This window comes from Nerophis ophidion, linkage group LG08 (assembly GCF_033978795.1).
Source record: "Nerophis ophidion isolate RoL-2023_Sa linkage group LG08, RoL_Noph_v1.0, whole genome shotgun sequence".
NCBI lineage: Eukaryota > Metazoa > Chordata > Actinopteri > Syngnathiformes > Syngnathidae > Nerophis > Nerophis ophidion.
This window is the reverse complement of record NC_084618.1, coordinates 68,601,746-68,623,538: the sequence shown is the minus strand read 5'-3', so window position 1 is coordinate 68,623,538 and position 21,793 is coordinate 68,601,746. Positions and strand designations below refer to the sequence as shown.

Below are 21,793 nucleotides of genomic sequence, written 5' to 3'. Positions count from 1 at the left end.
GGTATTGAAATCAGCCTCCTCCATTTTGAAAATGATGACAGGGGAAGTGTCACTCGTGACGTCACGAGTTTGACCAGGCGGTAATACTAAGCATGTGCTAACTATTTTGGGAAGCGAGTTTGACCCGGCAGTAATTCAAGCCAGGCGCATACTATATGCCCTGCGGCTATTCAAAGAAATACGATATATGATATTAAACTCTAGTTTTCGTTAAATTATAATTATTAATTAAGGGTAAATGATTACAGAAACTGGTTGCCATTTACTATCAATAAATTAAATCATTTAGGATTAATTATATTAGACACTAGAGCTCATTCAAATATAATGATGAATGAATGAATTCGGGCTAAATGATATCAGATATATGGTCCTCTACACCCTACTTGTAAACAGCCCATGCGTCTACTCTTTCTTAAACTGGTAACTCACTTTTAACTTAAGTTACACAATCCGTTCCATAATTCTACTGTTAAAATTGACACGCTATATCACTCATTAGCCACAAAGTTACTATATTGCATGTTTATTTATTATGACAGTGTATAAATGCACTGTATCACACTAAACCACTGGTGGGTTAAATTCATGAGTTAAAAAGGGTAATTATATTCCTAAATGAGATGCACATTTTTGTTGTACAGCTCTTCAGTGCCTTTCTTTATTTAGCGCAGCGGTTCTCAGGCTTTATCGAAACAAATGTGTGTATTGCAACAGGTTAATTATGTGCCTCCTGTCATCTATTGAAATAGCATTTTATTGTTTTTGCTGTCACTATACACATTTTTGACCAGTTAAGTGAAATTTGATCATTGGTATGCCATGAGAGATCAAGTGTGCCGCGACACGGTGTTTGGTAATGACTCATTTTAAGTTTATACATGTCCCCGTGCTGTGCAAAGTGATTTTTTTTAAAGTTTAGAGGTGCAGTAAATTACATCACTGCTGGTTGTCTGCTTGTCATTGTTCTGTGGAGGCTCTTTTAAAGGCCATCCATCATGTGATGGTTTTGATGCAGCAAAGTGTGTGTCATCTTGCGTAGACTACGGGGCAGGGTTTTGTAGCTCAGGAGGCGCCAGGAATATTGCATTTGTTGAGCCAGGCTGTGCCGTGACATAAGGTGGTACGAGAAATCTCTCCCCAGCTTGTAACTTGAGAAATATCACGCTTTATTTTCTCTGGTAAAGTCCGTCTGCCGACACAAATCCATCACGTTTTGGACGCCATCCCAACACAGAAGAGTAAAGGGAAAAATACGTGGAAGATTGTTTTGCTTTGTGGATGCGGTGAAAAATGTGTTCCTGTCAGTCTTTAGAGAAAATAATGGATATTTTTGCAGGAAGTAACTACGGCGCACTCCACCAGCACAGCGGGAGTGTGGAGAAATAATTTAATCCCTCAACAAAAGGTCACGTTTGGTAACTTGTCAGGAATGAAAATGGCTGACATTAGAGAACGCTATAGTCCGCCCCCCTTTTAGTGGCGAGTCAATCGTGTGTGACGTGTGCGGGTCATAAATCATGCTGGATAAAAATCCCAAACATTTAGACAACCTTTGACCTTAACAACATTTTTTGGTCGGCTTTGCATTGGCATAATCAAAAATTGCGAAATTTTAAATAGTTTCTGCATTGCAATATTGTAATGAAATACTATGACACCCTGTGATATTCAATTTTTTCACATGTAGATTATATGTGATTAGGGATGTGTATAGGGCTGGGCGATATGGCCTTTTATTAATACCTCGATACTTTTAAGCCATGTCACAATACACAATATATATCTCGATATTTTGCCTTAGCCTTGAATGAACACTTGATGCATATAATCACAGCAGTATGATGATTCTATGTGTCTACTTTAAAACTTTCTTGTTCATACTGCATTAATATATGCTACTTTTAAACTTTCATGCATACAGGGAAACCTTAAGTAAGTCAATTTACCAAAACTTTATTTATTAAAAAGTTATTAAGCAGTGGCACAAACATTCATGTCATTTTCAAAACAGAAAGTGCAAAATTGTCAGAGACATTTTAAAACAAGCTATTAGTGCACTTTTGTGCACGTTAACTCACTAAGATGACATATCAAAACACTGCACTTTTTGTACAGAACGCCACTACAATAGTTTTAAACAAATAAAGTGCACTTTTGTGCATGATGTCACACAAGATATTTCAATAACTGTCCAAATAAAATGAGCTGCATAATAGGAAATCAAATAGTGTATGTCCTTCGCTATGTGGTAGGTTCCTGCGGACGTTATCTCCTTCTGTTGTTTACTTTTTTTTCATACGGTGTTGATCTGGAAATGGTTGCTTTGGCATTTTCTGGGTTTGGCACCGAACGGAGAGTGGGTGACTTTTCAAATGATGCAACAAATTAGCAGTAGGTGCTACTTTTTGTAACAACGCTTTTGCCATATACTTGTTCGACGTCTTCCCGCCTGAAGCCAAACCACCGCCAGACGACGGACCTGTGCTTTTTTTTCTTGGGAGTTAATTTTTCCTTCATTTGTTACCAGATTTGCACCTTCTTTCTGTCGTATTACCACTCGCGCCACTCCGCTAGCATCACAGCTAATGTTACCCATGCTGCTACCTCTCTGCTTCGCGAGAGCGTGCGGCGTTGCGCACATGACAGTATGTGACGTATGTAAGAAGGTGCGCTTGTTTTATGTCTCTGTGAGAAGCAGAGACAAGAAAGAGGGAGAAGAGCCTGTAGTGTAATGCCCGCAGCTAAAAGCAACTGTGTGAGAACGTATACTCGAATATCACGATATAGTCATTTTCTATATCGCACAGAGACAAACCCGCGATATATCGAGTATATTCGATGTATCGCCCAGCCCTAGATGGGTACTGAATTTGCTACTTTTATTGGCACCGACCGAATTCCGTCTTTACTACCGGGTTTGGATTTGCGTAAAATCAAACGGTGCCATAATTTGAAACTTTTATTGCGCGTGACCGTCCCTGACGTCATGTTCGGTTGCAGACTCGGCCAACTCAGACACTTGGCGGGCAAACAAGCACTTACGGGACTCAGCCTAACTTGCTGTAGGTATGGTTGCATTTTCCATGCTAACAAAGCAAGTATGCCTGTTGGAAAACACTCAAACGTATGGTAAGCCCCCACTTTTCAAAATATGCTAGCTCGATGCTATTTGACATTGTATTGTCCATAGAGATGCCACTGATTAGAATTAGTGATTTTACATGGCGATTTCAACAGCTTCAAATTTGGTAATGAAAACCACAACTAAGATGCACATTACAATCAAACAGCTGGTGTGTAATAAGTACAATATTTACAGTATAAACAATATTAAAGATTGGACTGGCACATTCAGAGTCACGGCAAAGACTATACGCTGATTAGGCTACTACTGTCATCTTGGAATCTACTACATAAAACTTGCAAATGAGACTCAGAAGTGTTATAGCAATAGATAATATATTACAACGGGACGTTTTTAGCTCAGTGTTAAATGTTAAATAAAAATATTGGGCAGCACGGTGAAACAGGGGTTAATTAGTGCATGTGCCTCACAATACAAAGGTTCTGAGTAGTCTTGAATTCAATCCCGGGTTCGGGATCTTTCTGAGCGTACTCCGGCTTCCTCCCGCCCCCTCAAAAAAACATGCACCTGGGGATAGGTTGATTGGCAACACTAAATGGTCCCTAGTGTGTGAATGTGAGTGTGAATGTTGTCTGTCTATCTGTGTTGGCCCTGTGATGAGGTGGCGACTTGTCCAGAGTGTACACCTCCTTCTGCCCGAATGCAGCTGAGATAGGCTCTAGCACCCCCCGCGGCCGCAAAAGGGGCAAGCGGTAGGAAATGGATGGATGAAATACAAATATTTTATTATTATACAAACATTTATTAACACATGAACACACACATAAGTACCGAAAAGTGGTACCATTGACTATCGAATCCCTGGCACCGGGAATTTATTACCATATCACTTCAAATGTGAAAGGTACCTACATGTGGGTTGTGGTCAACATGATTTGGGCAACATGCTGGCACACATGTAGCAAAGATATCCTCAAAGTTTTATAATCATTAGACCAATGATTAATGATCCAAGGCAGATAGGTCCCAAAGATGTTTTGCTTGATGAGGGCAATTTTATTCAAATTTGACTCTCATATGCTTGTCAGTCACCTAAAGATGTGTACAAAATGTAACAGTGATTCAGCTAAACACTTTAAAGTGACAGTGGGTGTATTGTAGTCATGTATTCACTGTATTCATTATTTGCACATATATCTAATAAGCAGAGGTGGGTAGTAACACGCTACATTTACTCCGTTACATTTACTTGAGTAACTTTTGGGATAAATTGTACTTCTAAGAGTAGTTTTAATGCAACATACTTTTACTTTAGTATATTTATAGAGAAGAAACGCTACTTTTACTCCGCTCCATTTATCTACAGTTGTGATCAAAATTATTCAACCCCCACACAATTTTGGTGTTTTAGCAAGTAGGACATTTATTCTGTATTTTGTTTATAGTCATATCAAATAAAGATGTGTCAAATAGACGAATGCAACTTGAATTACAACATTATATTTTTTAACATACCAAAAAGTGTAATTTCTCTTAATAAATATCTCATTGACAAAATTATTCAACCCCTTGAAGATCATAACTCTTAAGAACAGAATTTGAATAAGGTCTTTTCAATCAGGTGTTGAAAACACCTGTAGATGTGATTAGAACTATAACGAGCAACAATTAAACTGATTGAAAAAGACTGTAATGCTCAGCTTCTTGTAGATGGTCAATGGTGTATTTGCAACATGATGAAGTCCAGGGAGTTGTCAAAGAAGTCAAGAGAGGAGGTAATTTCTCTTCATAAGAAAGGATATGGATATAAGAAAATAGCAAAGACATTACACATTCCAAGAGACACAGTTGGGAGCATAATTCGCAAGTTTAAAGCTAAAGGCACAGTGGAAACACTACCTGGGCGTGGTAGAAAGAGGATGCTGTCCGGTATTTGAACCGTACAGTGGTGAAAAACCCCCGGGTAACAGCTGAGGAACTACAACAGGACATTGCAGAGGGGGGAACGCAGGTTTCGTCCCAGACAATAAGCCGCGCACTACGAGATGAAGGCCTCCATGCCACAACTCCCAGGCGCACCCCACTTCTGACTACCAGGCACAAGAAAATGGACTCCAGTCTGCCAAAAATCATTTGGACAAACCCCAAAGGTTTGGGGAAACTGTTCTATGGAGTGAGGAGACAAAACTGGAACTCTTTGGGCCTATGAATCAACGATATGTCTGGAGGAGAAAAAAATGAAGCTTACAAAGAGAAGAACACCTTTCCTACTGTTAAGCATGGTGGGGGGTCAATCATGCTCTGGGGCTGTTTCTCTGCCTCAGGTCCCGGGAATCTCCAGCGTGTTCAAGGCATTATGAATTCTATTTCCTAGCAGGATATATTAGCTGCAAATGTCATGAAGTCAGTGACGAAGCTGAGGCTTGGGAGACGATGGACCTTCCAACAGGACAAGGATCCCAAGCATACCTCCAAATCAACATCAGAGTGGTTGCAGAAGAAGGGCTGGAAGACTCTGGAGTGGCCTTCACAGTCGCCAGACCTAAATCCTATAGAAAACCTGTGGTGGGACTTGAAGAAGGCAGTTGCAGCACACAAGCCCAAGAATATGAATGAACTGGAGGCCTTTGCCCAAGAGGAATGGGCTAAAATACCTGTAGATGCTTGCAAGAAGCTTGTGTGCGGTTATGAATCACCTTTGAAGGATGTAATTACTGCAAAGGGTGTTCTACTAAGTACTAAAGATGCATGTAACTAGGGGGTTTAATAATTTTGTCAATGAGATATTAGGAAAAATTTCCTTTTTTGGTATTTTGTAAAATGCAGTGTTACAATTGAAATTGCATTTGTCTATTTGACACATCTTTATTTGATATGACTATAAACAAAATACGGAATAAATGTCCAACTTGCTAAAACACCAAAATTGTGTTGGGGTTGAATAATTTTGATCACAACTGTATATTCAGCTCGCTACTCTCTACCGATTTTTATCGATCTACTAATGCACGCTTTGTTTGTTTTGGTTTGTCAGACAGACTTTCAAAGAAGGATCTATCACATGCCTGCGTTTCAGTCAGTGCAGTCACTGGTGACGTTTGACACCATTTCACCAATCAAACAGAGCCAGGCAGTCACATGATTAACAGCACTTTTTTTTTTCTTTTAATAAACCTTTATTTAGAAATTGTAACATTTACAAACAGTTGAAAATAATAATCAAAGTAAGTACAAAAACAGTAAAAAAACAGTCCCAGGGGGTTTTTAATTCAAAGTAACTAAAATAGAATGCTAAAAAAATATATATATATATATATATATATATATAAAAAAGGCAAAGTGCAAAGCCAAAGGCTCACTCAATCCCAGTAAATAACTTAAATTTGGAACACAGCATCATCGTTTTCACAGCTTTTTGGTTGTTAGAGGTAGAGTGTTTTAATGTAGAGTTCTAAATCTTTTTTAAAGGCACAAAAACAGGTTTTGTATTGACAAAACGTACATTTATGAATATAAAACTTAGCCAATTGTATAATGAGGTTGCAAAGGTAAAATTCATTAAAAAAAAAATTTCTATACAGTGTAAAACCAAATATATATTATTTAATATATATCATTGTTTTAGTTGCTTAAGAGATATTCCTGGCTCTGAATGTGTTCATTGCTATTTTTATGTTTTTTTGCATTACTTGTTGTCGTCATCAATAAACGAATAGGTTACTCATCAGTTACTCAGTACTTGTGTAGTTTTTTCACAACATACTTTTTACTTTTACTCAAGTAAATATTTGGGTGACTACTCCTGACTTTTACTTGAGTAATAAACCTCTAAAGTAACAGTACTATTACTTAAGTACAATTTCTGGCTACTCTACCCACCTCTGCTAATAAGCAAGGCAAACTATTTTTTTAGGTCAATATTTGTAGTGATAGTTATATTTAGTTTTAAAGCAAAACCATCGAACATAAAATCAGATTCTGAGCTGATATCCAAAGCAAGAGAGGGGGAGGTAGGGGACGCATCTTATAAAATATATGACATATTTACACCCACACTGGCTAATAAATGTCGCTAAGATCAATCACAGCTAAGATCTCATCAGGACTACCAGTCCGGGCCAAGTCGTTAAATCTTCTTTCTGGTGGTTGGGTGTTTTAAATGCAAATGTCCAAGGGTTGCAGAGGATTTGCCAGGACAAGGAGGCTGCCTGGCCCGGGACATTTGTACTATGGCAAAGCAAGCCTGACTAAACACTGTCATAAGTAATGAGCTGCGCTCTTCTGGGCATGATAAATAAAGGCATTTGGCAGGACGAGGCGGCGGATAGAGCTGAACTGGTACGAGGCGAGGCCCCCTTTTAAATCAGCGGCAGGCAGTGCATCAAATCAGCTGAACTAACTGCGCGTCGCCTGGTTCAGGTCCGTACATCTCGCCACACTGACATCATAGTCGGGCACGATGTGTGTCGATCCGCCGCAGGTCCGAGCGTTAAAACCATCCGCTCGGACCATAAGGGAATAAAACACGGAACCGTAAGAAGAACTGTCTGTCAATGTTTTTGTGATGCGCGGAGCGTGCGCGCGGTCAATGAATATTCAAAAGGCCAGTCACTGTCTGTCACTCTTGCCTGCTTTTCTTCTGACACTTATAAGCATCGCCTGTATTCTGACTTACAAATACTGGTAGAAAATCATCCTGTGAATATTCCATTAAGGTTTGAGAGGCAGCCCAATCAAACTTATTTATGCCTTAAAGAAGAACTGCACTTTTTTTTGGAATTTTGCCCATCGTTCACAATTATTATGAAAGACATGACCATGGATGGATTTTTTTAATGCATTCCAAATATTAAATAAACGTAAATATAAGTCTGCTTACAGCGCAGCCAATGGGAGCTCCACTATTTCACCCATAAAATCCAATAAATAACCATTCAAAAAGCTCTACTAATACTGGATTTACATTCGTGACTTGAATATTAACCAAGTATTAGTGATATTGTTATTAACAGCTCTAGCGCAGACACACTATCTATAGCGGTGCCGTGGTCAAAAGCTTGTGTGCCTATGTTTACATCGTCAAGTAGTCTGCTGCTTCCTCGCTTCCCTGCTCCCCGTAAATTTATTGTAGATCATAAATCATGCATCTCACCTTGTCAGAAGACGTCTGAGTAGGTATTCTGACAAGTTAGTACACTTTGACAGTCATTTAGTACCTGAAACTGGCGACAAGGACACGAAAAGAAACTTGGTCCCCGCCGCCCCCACACCTTTTTTTCAGGGTAAAGTTGTTCAAAGTTAACAATTCTACAAAGAGGGATAGGAAGTGATGAGATTGTTGTGGTTTCAATTCCACTTTAGATTCTGCATAACGATTTGGTTCCTTAGCGGTTCTTTTATCGATTCTTATTTGGGGGGAAAAGGAGTTAATATCACATATTAGTTTCATATTTAAAGTTGAATTTCAGACGGTATTCAAATTTTTGGAGTTTCACCTGTATAATGGAAAGGACTTTAAAAATGTGTAACTTTTTTCCGACTACAATTACACATTCAACTACCGAAAAAAGGGAGCACTGGAAAACAGGTGCAAGTTTTGTCTACAAACTTGTTGCCACACATCTCAAGCACTTTACTTAATTTCTTTGGAACAAATGTCTCGCTTTTGTTAGCACTAGCCTAATTACAACGTCAGTGACAAATACTGATCATCTAATTCTAATGAACTAATTAATTATAGAGTTGTGTGAAAAATTTGATGAAATTATAGGGTACCAATTCTACTCTAGAACAGCTGCAGACAAATAGGTGAGCAAGACTGGTTGAAAAACATGGTCGTCATCTAGCAAAAAGTTTTTGCATAAGCAGGGTGGGTCAAATTATAAACTATAAAACTTTGAAGATACCTGTAGCACATTTATGCTAGTTTGTCTTTCCAATCATTTTCCTAATGACCTATAAGGGGCGACACAAATGTCATATTTAAAGTAATGCGTGGGGCAGTGGTTCTGAAATGGGGGTATGCGTACCCCTGGGGGTACTTGAAAGTATGCCAAGGGGTACGTGAGATTTAAAAAAATATTCTGAAAATAGCAACAATTCCAAAATGCTTTATAAATATATTTGTTGAATAATTCTTCAAGAAAATATGAATGAAAGTTCATAAACTGTGAAAAAAAATACAAAAATGAAATATTCAGTGTTGACAGCTAGATTCTTTTTGTGGACATGTTCCATAAATACTGATGTTAAAGATTTATTTTTTTTGTGAAAAAATGTTTAGAATTAATTTCATGAATCCAGATGGATCTTTATTACAATCCCCAAAGAGGACACTTTAGGTTGATTTATTTATAATTGAATCACTTGTTTATTTTCAACAAGTTTTTAGTTATTTTCATAACTTTTTTTCCAATTAGTTCAGAAAGACCACTACAAATGAGCAATATTTTGCACTGTTATACAATTTAATAAATCAGAAACTGATGACATAGTGCTGTATTTTACTTCTTTATCTCTTTTTTTCAACCAAAAGGGGGTACATCACTGAAAAAAGGTTGAGAACCACTGGCGTGAGGGACCCCATATGGTACAATTGAACACTCCAAAAACAGAACACATTCTCTTCCACAATGCTGGTTGACCTTTATTTTTTTTCCATAAAAACGTGAATTAAATTAAACGTGACACAGGACTTGCCCGAGTGCCCAATACCCTCATGCCCGAGTGCACAATATCCACTTCCTTTTCTATGATCTTTATCACACTTTGATTTATGATATTTATAATAACTTGTTTTTGTACATACAACAATCCATATGTTTCAATGTCAGGACACAATTTAGCAATACGTGCATAAAAAAATGCATGTTTTATCTACAGTTTTGCTGTTACAAGATTTCCTCCCAAAAAAAGTAGAGTAGTTTTAATGCTAATAGTTTATCATTCTTTCTGCTTCTTTACATTCATAATTCATTTGAATATTATGCTGAGTGTTTTTTTTTGTTTGACCCTCAATTAATGAAATAATAACATAACAAACAAATAAATATCCATCCATCCATCCATCCATCATCTTCCGCTTATCCGAGGTCGGGTCGCGGGGGCAACAGCCTAAGCAGGGAAACCCAGACTTCCCTCTCCCCAGCCACTTCGTCCAGCTCTTCCCGGGGGATCCCGAGGCGTTCCCCGGCCAGCCGGGAGACATAGTCTTCCCAACGTGTCCTGGGTCTTCCCCGTGGCCTCCTACCGGTTGGACGTGCCCTAAACACCTCCCTAGGGAGGCGTTCGGGTGGCATCCTGACCAGATGCCCGAACCACCTCATCTGGCTCCTCTCGATGTGGAGGAGCAGCGGCTTTACTTTGAGTTCCTGCCGGATGGCAGAGCTTCTCACCCTATCTCTAAGGGAGAGCCCCGCCACCCGGCGGAGGAAACTCATTTCGGCCGCTTGTACCCGTGATCTTATCCTTTCGGTCATGACCCAAAGCTCATGACCATAGGTGAGGATGGGAACGTAGATCGACCGGTAAATTGAGAGCTTTGCCTTCCGGCTCAGCTCCTTCTTCACCACAACGGATCGATACAACGTCCGCATTACTGAAGACGCCGCACCGATCCGCCTGTCGATCTCACGATCCACTCTTCCCTCACTCGTGAACAAGACTCCTAGGTACTTGAACTCCTCCACTTGGGGCAGGGTCTCCTCCCCAACCCGGAGATGGCACTCCACCCTTTTCCGGGCGAGAACCATGGACTCGGACTTGGAGGTGCTGATTCTCATTCCGGTCGCTTCACACTCGGCTGTGAACCGATCCAGTGAGAGCTGAAGATCCCGGTCAGATGAAGCCATCAGGACCACATCATCTGCAAAAAGCAGAGACCTAATCCTGCAGCCACCAAACCGGAACCCCTCAATGCCTTGACTGCGCCTAGAAATTCTGTCCATAAAAGTTCTGAACAGAATGGGTGACAAAGGACAGCCTTGGCGGAGTCCAACCCTCACTGGAAATGTGTTCGACTTACTGCCGGCAATGCGGACCAAGCTCTGGCACTGATCATACAGGGAGTGGACCGCCACAATAAGACAGTCCGATACCCCATACTCTCTGAGCACTCCCCACAGGACTTCCTGAGGGACACGGTCGAATGCCTTCTCCAAGTCCACAAAGCACATGTAGACTGGTTGGGCAAACTCCCATGCACCCTCAAGAACCCTGCCCAGAGTATAGAGCTGGTCCAGAGTTCCACGACCAGGACGAAAACCACACTGTTCCTCCTGAATCCGAGGTTCGACTATCCGGCGTAGCCTCCTCTCCAGTACACCTGAATAAACCTTACCGGGAAGGCTGAGGAGTGTGATCCCACGATAGTTGGAACACACCCTCCGGTCCCCCTTCTTAAAGAGAGGAACCACCACTCCCAAAATGTTTTGGAGCAAAGAAAACAAATTTTCCAAGTCATTCAGTGATGCCTTATTGGACATTTGCTGTGATGTACAAAACTGTCTTTGTGAATTTAGGATATAATACTTTTTTTGAAATATATAAACAAGTTAAATAATCATTTAAAAATATACAGGCTGTAATTTATACGCTTAAACATTGATTTTGAAAGCTGTACAAACGTTTATCCAAATAAATATCGCAGTTTGTTTCAGCCCAAACCTGTTAATAGTGTCACACCTGCGTTTTAGCAGACACAAACATAAACCAATATGCCACTCTTCTATTTCTCCATCTCTAAGATCCTGGAACCTGACGAAGCGGAACATCTGTTTACCTCCCTGCTGCCAGACATGGTGCAATTAGCGCTGAGGGCGTCGGAGCTGTGCACTAAGGTAAGGGCTATCAACTAACCAGTGGTCACCGGCGCCAATTGGCAGAGGAAACATGAGGGTGGGGTTGATCCTAAAGGTCAGGGTGAGAGAAACAATCCATAGCGGAAGTAAGGACCATGAAGCCAAAACACGGGGTATTGATTATCTCGTGTTTCACGGTCTTAACGAGCTTTATGGTTGGTTGTGTGTCTGGGGACTTCAGTGAAGCCAACCAGCTGGTAATCTCTTAATTAAATTTACATAAATATATTACATGCGTTACTAGCTGGGCTGATTAAACAGTTAAATTGCTTGCCAAAGAATATAAAACGGATATATACATCTAAACAACACTACTAATACTGTATGCTTGGAGGGTCTTGATTGTAACCATGATTCAAGAGGATGCGGGAGTGGCGCCAAATTAGTACCCTTGCACGACATCCTTCAGTATCTCATTTCGCAAATGGACGAAACAAATTATTGTGACCTTCCCTCGGTCTTGCCTCTCTGCTCCCTACCCAGCTCTTTTTTTTTCTTCTCCAGCCGATACCACTTCTAAAAAGAGGGGCGAGCCACTCCATCACCATGTCTCAGGAGCAGGCAGCCTGCTTGCTCGCCAACGCCTTCTTCTGCACCTTCCCGCGGCGTAACTCCAGACGCAGCGAGTACAGCAACTACCCAGACATCCACTTCTTTAGGTAACAACAATAAACAACTTTCTGACAGTGTCCAAGAGAAACTGAGAATTAGTATGTTTGTATACATTATGGTGCGGGAGTACTAAACTGTTTACATCCCCTGGATAGTGTAATGCAGAATCACTTTACAGATCTCTTTTGGCAGGGAGGTGTAATTACCTAAAAGGAGGAGGTAATCAGATTAGCATCGACTCAAACGAAGAATGTCATCGGCTGTTTGGGCAGAAGACTGTGACAGTGTGCAGTGGCATGACTTTTTCCACTCCATCCATCCATTTTCTACCGCTTATTCCCTTTCGGGGTCGCGGGGGGCGCTGGCGCCTATCTCAGCTACAATCGGGCGGAAGGCGGGGTACACCCTGGACAAGTCGCCACCTCATCGCAGGGCCAACACAGATAGATAGACAACATTCACACTCACATTCACACACTAGGGCCAATTTAGTGTTGCCAATCAACCTATCCCCAGGTGCATGTCTTTGGAAGTGGGAGGAAGCCGGAGTACCCGGAGGGAACCCACGCATTCACGGGGAGAACATGCAAACTCCACACAGAAAGATCCAGAGCCTGGATTTGAACCCAGGACTGCAGGACCTTTGTATTGTGAGGCAGACGCACTAACCCCTCTGCCACCGTGAAGCCACTTTTTCCACTCATTCACTTAAATTGTAGCTAGTGTGTCACAAACCATCCATCCATCCATCATCTTCCGCTTATCCGAGGTCGGGTCGCGGGGGCAACAGCCTAAGCAGGGAAACCCAGACTTCCCTCTCCCCAGCCACTTCGTCTGGCTCTTCCCGGGGGATCCCGAGGCGTTCCCAGGCCAGCTGGGAGACATAGTCTTCCCAACGTGTCCTGGGTCTTCCCCGTGGCCTCCTACCGGTTGGACGTGCCCTAAACACCTCCCTAGGGAGGCGTTCGGGTGGCATCCTGACCAGATGCCCGAACCACCTCATCTGGCTCCTCTCGATGTGGAGGAGCAGCGGCTTTACTTTGAGTTCCTCCCGGATGGCAGAGCTTCTCACCCTATCTCTAAGGGAGAGAAGGAAACTCATTTCGGCCGCTTGTACCCGTGATCTTATCCTTTCGGTCATGACCCAAAGCTCAACCTTCTTCACCACAACGGATCGGTACAACGTCCGCATTACTGAAGACGCCGCACCGATCCGCCTGTCGATCTCACCATCCACTCTTCCCTCACTCGTGAACAAGACTCCTAGGTACTTGAACTCCTCCACTTGGGGCAGGGTCTCCTCCCCAACCCGGAGATGGCACTCCACCCTTTTCCGGCCGAGAACCATGGACTCGGACTTGGAGGTGCTGATTCTCACAATTGATTGATTGTCACAAACCATGTCAGTGGCATACATTAAATTCATGCTGGCCTCATTGTTTTGAAAAATTTAGATTTACAGATGCATCTCAATAAGTCTTGTTAGTGAATTTATTATTATGCTCTTCGATTTCGTAGATTCACCGCGCTAACAGGAAAAATTAAAGTTGGTATTTATTAGGGGTGTAACAGTACACAAAAAATTTTGTTCGGTACGTACCTCGTTGGGTTTCACGGTGGCAGAGGGGTTAGTGCGTCTGCCTCACAATACGAAGGTCCTGCAGTCCTGGGTTCAAATCCAGGCTCGGGATCTTTCTGTGTGGAGTTTGCATGTTCTCCCCGTGAATGCGTGGGTTCCCTCCGGGTACTCCGGCTTCCTCCCACTTCCAAAGACATGCACCTGGGGATAGGTTGATTGGCAACACTAAATGGTCCCTAGTGTGTGAATGTGAGTGTGAATGTTGTCTGTCTATCTGTGTTGGCCCTGTGATGAGGTGGCGACTTGTCCAGGGTGTACCTCACCTTCCGCCCGATTGTAGCTGAGATAGGCGCCAGCGCCCCCCGCGACCCCCAAAGGGAATAAGCGGTAGAAAATGGATGGATGGATGGATATACTGTCACTGCTCAAAAAAAAAAATAATGAAATAAAATCAATGTTGTTATGAGTTATTGACCTATTTTTATGACTTAGACCGGGACCAAATATAAGGGGAGCCCTAAAGGTACAAGAAAATCTATATATTGAATTGCTATTGAAAATGAAAAATACCAAAATAGCGCCTGCATGCTTTATATTTTCAGTGTGTGGGCCTCAGCGGAAAAATTTGGACAATTCTGGTATATTTTAGCCAATCACAATGCATTATTAATTAATTCATTCATTAATTCGTTCGTTCCGTTCAAAAAATTTAGAATTTCTAATTGGTTAGTGAATCTGCCTCACAATACGAAGGTCCTGGGTTCGATCCTGCGCTCGGGATCTTTCCGTGTGGAGTTTGCATGTTCTCCCCGTGAATGCGTGGGTTCCCTCCGGGTACTCCGGCTTCCTCCCACCTCCAAAGACATGCACCTGGGGATAGGTTGATTGGCAACACTAAATGGTCCCTAGTGTGTGAATGTGAGTGTGAATGTTGTCTGTCTATCTGTGTTGGCCCTGTGATGAGGGGGCGACTTGTACAGGCTTTACTCCGTCTTCCGCCCCAATGCAGCTGAGATAGGCGCCAGCACCCCCCGTGACCCCGATAATGGATGGATGGATAATTTTAACAAGCGGATGCCATCATATAAATGCACAACTGCTAATGCCTCGCATGGCACAGAAAATCTTGCTGATGGATTTACCTTGTTTCCATTAGTGTTCGTCCACAAGTGAGTACTTTTATTTATTTTAGTTTTATTTAGTGTGCCAGGCTTCACGGTGGCAGAGGGGATAGGTTGATTGGCAACACTAAATTGGCCCTAGTGCGTGAATGTGAGTGTGAATGTTGTCTGTCTATCTGTGTTGGCCCTGGGATGAGGTGGCGACTTGTCCTGGGTGTACCCTGCCTTCCGCCCGATTGTAGCTGAGAAAGGCGCCAGCGCCCCCCGCGACCCCAAAAGGGAATAAGTGGTAGAAATGGATGGATGGATGGATTTAGTGTTGTTATACAATGGTCTTTGCCATTGTAAGGCAAACATTGTCTATGTCAGACCTGGGCAAATTAAGGCCGTTGGCCACATGCGGCCCGTTGAGCTTTTCAATCTGGCCCGCCGGACATTCCCAAATATTTTTTTTAGATCTTTAAGATGGAAGGTGTAGCTGCCATTATGATGTGCAGTGATGTTTTCTAAAAACCGTAAGTCTTCAACAATACTAAGTATTTCAATGGTTGGAATCTACACTTATGGATGATATACCAGTTACTATGGTAATCTAATTAGTTACTATGGTCATATAATTAGTTAATATGGTCATGTAGTTAGTTACTATGGTCATTTAAGTCACAGCAGCTCAGACGAGATACCAAGCAGTGTGGGTGGGGAGTGTTTTCACAGACGAGGAAGGAGATTTTCACAAGAAAGTTCTAAAGCTTAGTGATTTATCAGATAAATCAGATTGTAGGTTGGTTTATTTTGTACCTTTTGCGTTCTTATTTCACTGTTTTTTGCATTTTTGTTGCGTTTCACTTGATTGTCAAATGTGTCGATCGAAATTGGGTGTGACCTTTATCAATCAATCAATCAATGTTTACTTATATAGCCCTAAATCACTAGTGTCTCAAAGGGCTGCACAAACCACTACGACATCCTCGGTAGGCCCACATAAGGGCAAGGAAAACTCACACCCAGTGGGACGTCTGTGACAATGATGACTATGAGAACCTTGGAGAGGGAGAAAGCAATGGATGTCAAGCGGTACTAACATGATACTGTGAAAATTCAATCCATAATGGATCCAACACAGTCGCAAGAGTCCAGTCCAAAGCGGATCCAACACAGCAGCAGGAAACCATCCCAAGCGGAGGCGGATCAGCAGCGCAGAGATGTCCCCAGCCGATACACAGGCGAGCAGTACATGGCCATCGGATCGGACCGGACCCCCTCCACAAGGGAGAGTGGGACATAGGAGAAAAAGAAAAGAAACGGCAGATCAACTGGTCTAGAAAGGGAGTCTATTTAAAGGCTAGAGTATACAAATGAGTTTTAAGATGAGACTTAAATGCTTCTACTGAGGTGGCATCTCGAACTTTTATCGAGAGGGCATTCCAGAGTACTGGAGCCCGAAATGAAAACGCTCTATAGCCCACAGACTTTTTTGGGGCTTTGGGAATCACTAATAAGCCGGAGTCCTTTGAACGCAGATTTCTTGCCGGGACATATGGTACAATACAAAATATATTATATTTTGTCAATATTCAATGTTGTATCCTTCATAGAAAAATGTAAAATTCCATTAGGTTTTTTAAGGCGGTCTGTCATAACGTTTTTAGCATTCAATCAGACATTATTGTGAGGTTTTGTATTAGTGTTCATAAAAATGGATGTATGGGCCCCCAGACACATTTTTTTCTCTAAATGTGGCCCCTGAGTCAAAATAATTGCCCAGCCCTGGTCTATGTAGTTAAAAAATATTTAATGATATGGGACAAGCGTTAGAAACTGGATGGACGGATGGATGATTCAACTTTGAAGACTCCATTTTTCTTCTTTGCTCAGGTAAATCCAAATTTAAGACGTCTATATTATTCTATACCAGGAGTCACCAACCTTTTTGAAACCAAGAGCTACTTCTTGGGTACTGATTAATGTGAAGGGCTACCAGTTTGATACACACTTAAATACATTGCCAGAAATAGTCAATTTGCTCAATTGACTTTTAATAAATGAATCTACATATATATAAAAAAATGGGTATTTCTGTCTGTCATTGCGTAGTACATATTTTTTCCTTTTACGGAAGGTTTTTTGTAGAGAATAAATGATGAAAATAACACTTAATTGAACGGTTTAAAATAGGAGAAAACAGGGAAAAAAATAAGAAAATTTAATGTTTTAAACATAGTTTATCTTCAATTTCGACTCTTTGAAATTCAAAATTCAACCGAAAAAAAGAAGACAAAAACTAGCTAATTTGTATCTTTTTGAAAAAATTAAAAAAAGAATTTATGGAACATCGTTAGTAATTTTTCCTGATTAAGATTAATTTTTGAATTTTGATGACATGTTTTAAATCGGCACTTTGTTAGAATACATAACAAATTGGACCACGCTATATTTCTAACAAAGACAAATATTTATTTCTTCTAGATTTTCCAGGACAAATATTTTAAAAGAAATTCAAAAAACTTTGAAATAAGATTTAAATTTGATTCTAAAGATTTTCTAGATTTGCCAGAATATTTTTTTTGAATTTTAATCATAATAAGTTTGAAGAAATATTTCACAAATATTCTTTGTTGAAAAAACAGAAGCTAAAATAAAGAATTGAATTAAAATGTATTTATTATTCTTTACAGTAAAAAAAAAAAGAATTTCTTGGGGCGGCATAGCTCGGTTGGTAGAGTGGCCATGTCAGCAACTTGAGGGTTACAGGTTCGATTCCCGCTTGTGCCATCCTAGTTACTGCCGTTGTGTCCTTGGGCAAGACACTTTACCCACCTGCTCCCTGTGCCACCCACACTGGTTTAAATGGAACTTAGATATTGGGTTTCACTATGTAAAGCGCTTTGAGTCACCTGAGAAAAGCGCTATATAAATATAATTCACTTCACTTCACTTCACTTGAACATTGATTTAAATTGTCAGGAAAGGAGAGGAAGGAATTTAATAGGTAAAAAGGTTTATGTGTTTAAAAATCCTAAAATCATTTTCAAGATTGTATTTTTTCTCTATAATTGTCTTTCTGAAAGTTATAAGAAGCAAAGTAAAAAAATAAATGCATTTATTTAAACAAGTGAAGACCAAGACTTTGAATTATTTTCTTGGATTTTCAAATTTTATGTGAGTTTTCTCTCTCTTAGAATTAAAAATGTCTAGCAAAGCGAGACCAGCTTGCTAGTAAATAAATACAATTTAAAAAATAGAGGCAGCTCACTGGTAAGTGCTGCTATTTGAGCTATTTTTTAGAACAGGCCAGCGGGCGACTCATCTGGTCCTGCGTTGGTGACCCCTGTTCTATACTATATCAGTTGAAACCCCTCCATAAACTGTGTGGCCCTCCTTGCCCACTAAAAGCCTGCTCTCACCAGCAAGTTGAGCCAAAGACAACTTTTACCCTCCGGACCGACACGACGCAGGACCGTTGCTGTCGGCCTGCACCGGAATAAAATGAGACTTCGATGAATGAGTTACTTGTGGTCCCCGAGGCGTCGGAAGCTTTCAGAGCTTTAAGCTTTTGTCGTTTCATTTCCCTTTGTGTTGACATGTGAGGCGGGCAGCCTTTACAGCTTTACAGGAGTGACAAGGCGGCTTTAACGTGCATTCAAACCCTCGCCACGAGCAGCATTGTGCCCACTAGTTTTCAGCATGGAGGGATTGACCCTTCGCTTTTGCTTAAAAGCAACACGGGACACCTTAATGTATCCCCGAGCTCCGCGTATTGCTGTTTTTGTGTGTGTGAGAGTGCTACAAAGTGACACAAGTGATGGCAAGCCCGGGGCGACTCCATTATGGCCGCAGTGGAGGAGAAGCTACATAATCGGCCAGTGAGTGAAAAGGAGTCTGAGTGAAGGATGAACCGATTCCAGTCAAATGTCAGCGCATGACTGAACTCACGTGTATCGTGCAACCCGTTTATCTGCACTGACTGTCCAGTTGTGATGTCACAATCTTAACACCCCTCCACCTTAGCAAAAATATGCTTTTGGTTTTAGTGAATGAGCCTGCACAGGCTGGGGAAAATAATTCTGCCAAACTCGTTCAGATTTGGGCATTGTCATGTGGTGTGCCCAATGTTGCAACCAGAAAGAGCTTAATTCAATCTGAACTTTTCTTCGCCCACAGGCTGTTCGAGGGGTCCTCCTCGAGGAAGATAGAGAAGTTGAAAACCCTGCTGTGTTACTTCAAGAACGTCACGGAGCAAAGTATGTTTTTTATTTCAAGTGGTACCACGGTTTTTTGTTATCAGTATGTTTCGAAGGGTCGGACAGAAACGGCAGCCATTTTCCCTTTAAGAAAGAATATAAATCAGTCATCCAAAAATATGAACACAAAACACATTTTAACGAGAATAATTATATCTCAGGGTATTCAATCGATCGCAACTGGACTGTTCTCTTTGCTCATTGACTTAGACTGGTCAGATCTAGTCCAATGTAAGTCTAAACCCATCTAAGTCTATGAACACAAACTGATGAAGCCTACTCGGATGAGAGCCGGAACGTCTTCTAAGACAAACAGAACAGTCCAGTTGCGATCGACTGAATGCACTGAGATGACAATGACCTGGATCAATGAAAACATTCATAGGCATGAGTATAATTATAGTTCAACAATGTGAAATACTTGATGGGGAAAACGGTAATGAGCCTCACGGACGCCACTGTCATACTTTGCTATGAGTGCCTTCTTAAATTCAATAGTGTTTGTCCGATTTTTTTATCAAAGTACTGTCACTCACAACTTTCTTTGGCCTCATGGTGGCTTATTTTGCAGTAAATATTCAATTTATAAAAAGCCCGGAGAATAAGTCAGCGACATTTAGGATTTGTTGTATAAGCACTCCATGCCAAGGAATGACACTAGTTTGGGCAAAGTTTGGTCATACAATAGCGGCGCGGCTCTCAGGGTGTGAATTCGATCTGACTCTGATTTCTGGGGTGACGATTCGATGCAAACCGTTTCCAAGTATTATTTGGCATAAAAATTCTGAAGACATTTTTCATAACAGGTTACGGTTTAGAAAAGCTCCTTATGGTTGCTTGGAAATGGCCTAAAATTGTTTTATTTATTCCTCCTTAAAAAAAAAAAAATATATATATATATATATATATATATATGTAAATATATTTATTTTATTTTTTCGAGAGAAAAAAATGTGTGTTTGAAAATTATGAAACAATTTGCAATCTGTATGATAAAGAATTGCGATTCAGATGTGATTTTTTTTTTTTTTTTTTTTGGTGCACCTCTATCATACAATAACCAAGACGGTATACGAAAACCTTGTCCAAATGTTTGCAACAATTTTCGTCGAGAGCCCAAACATACAGTACAGGCCAAAAGTTTGGACACACCTTTTGATTTCAATCGTTTTTATTTGTTTTCATGACTATTTACATTGTAGATTGTCACTGAAGGCATCAAAACTATGACACCAGTGAAGCTCACCGAGAGAATGGCAAGAGTGTTCAAAAAAGTAATCCGAGCAAAGGGTGGCTATTTTGAAGAAACTAGAATATAAAACATGTTTTCAGTTATTTCACCTTTTGTTAAGTACATAACTCCACTTGTGTTCATTCATAGTTTTGATGCCTTCAGTGACAATCTACAATGTAAATAGTCATGAAAATAAATTGAATGAGAAGGTGTGTCCAAACTTTTGGCCTGTACTGTATATGAAAACCAAGATACCACTTTATTTGTATTAAATGTTCAAATCTATCCATGATATTTTTGAGCTCTACATTTATTTTCCCCATTTTCAGAGCCTACTGGTTTGTTAACGTTCACAAGAGAAACCTTGGACGATCCTCCAGATTGGGAAAGGTGCAGATCATTGACACCATAATTGAAAATGAATCTGATGGTGAAAATTCAAGCATTTTTTTTATATCAACTGTTTTGTTTTTGTTGTTTTTCTATAGTTCGCAGACTCTGCTAACAAAGCTGCACGTTACATGCGAAGGCACCATTGAAGATGACGGCTACGGGATGCTTCAGGTAAGATGTGTAGTGCACTCACGCAGCGTACTTCACCCGCTTTAGGCAAGGCAGGTTTATTTATAGAGCACAATTCGTATGCAAGGCAATTGAAAACGCTTTGCAGATGCATACAATTACTACAAGGCGAATAAAATCATAATAAAACAATGAATAAAAACAAAATCGTAAAAATAACCATAAATTAATTCAATTAAAATCAAAAAGTGTAGATAACCTAATTTCAGTTGTCGCATGGACACAGGAGGTGAATTTGGAGGTGTATTTTAATGAAAATTATCACCAAAATTATGCTCCGGTTTTCATATATGATCACAGTTAACATGCGGTCAAATATTGCAAGTAACAAACTAATCTGTTTGCTCACGTATCATTCTGCCCAAACAAATAATACCAAGAGTTTTATTGAGTTTGACCGCAAAACAATGAAAAGAAGTTGCAAGCCGCAGCACTTTGATAAAGAAGGTTAGAAACCCTATTGAAATCAAGAAAAAAA

The 21,793-nt window shown here is 40.7% G+C and overlaps 1 protein-coding gene across 2 annotated transcripts in view; it reads left to right on the top strand.

Annotated features, from left to right (window-relative positions):
* LOC133558300 (poly(ADP-ribose) glycohydrolase-like) overlaps positions 1–21,793 on the top strand; it is a 66,176-nt gene that overhangs the window by 13,241 nt on the left and 31,142 nt on the right. For both annotated transcript variants that reach the window (XM_061909563.1, XM_061909564.1), the window contains 5 exons: positions 11,833–11,925; positions 12,451–12,605; positions 19,420–19,499; positions 21,063–21,123; positions 21,222–21,297. In XM_061909563.1, the coding sequence (XP_061765547.1) occupies positions 11,833–11,925; positions 12,451–12,605; positions 19,420–19,499; positions 21,063–21,123; positions 21,222–21,297 (465 nt within the window). The remainder of the gene's footprint in view (positions 1–11,832; positions 11,926–12,450; positions 12,606–19,419; positions 19,500–21,062; positions 21,124–21,221; positions 21,298–21,793) is intronic.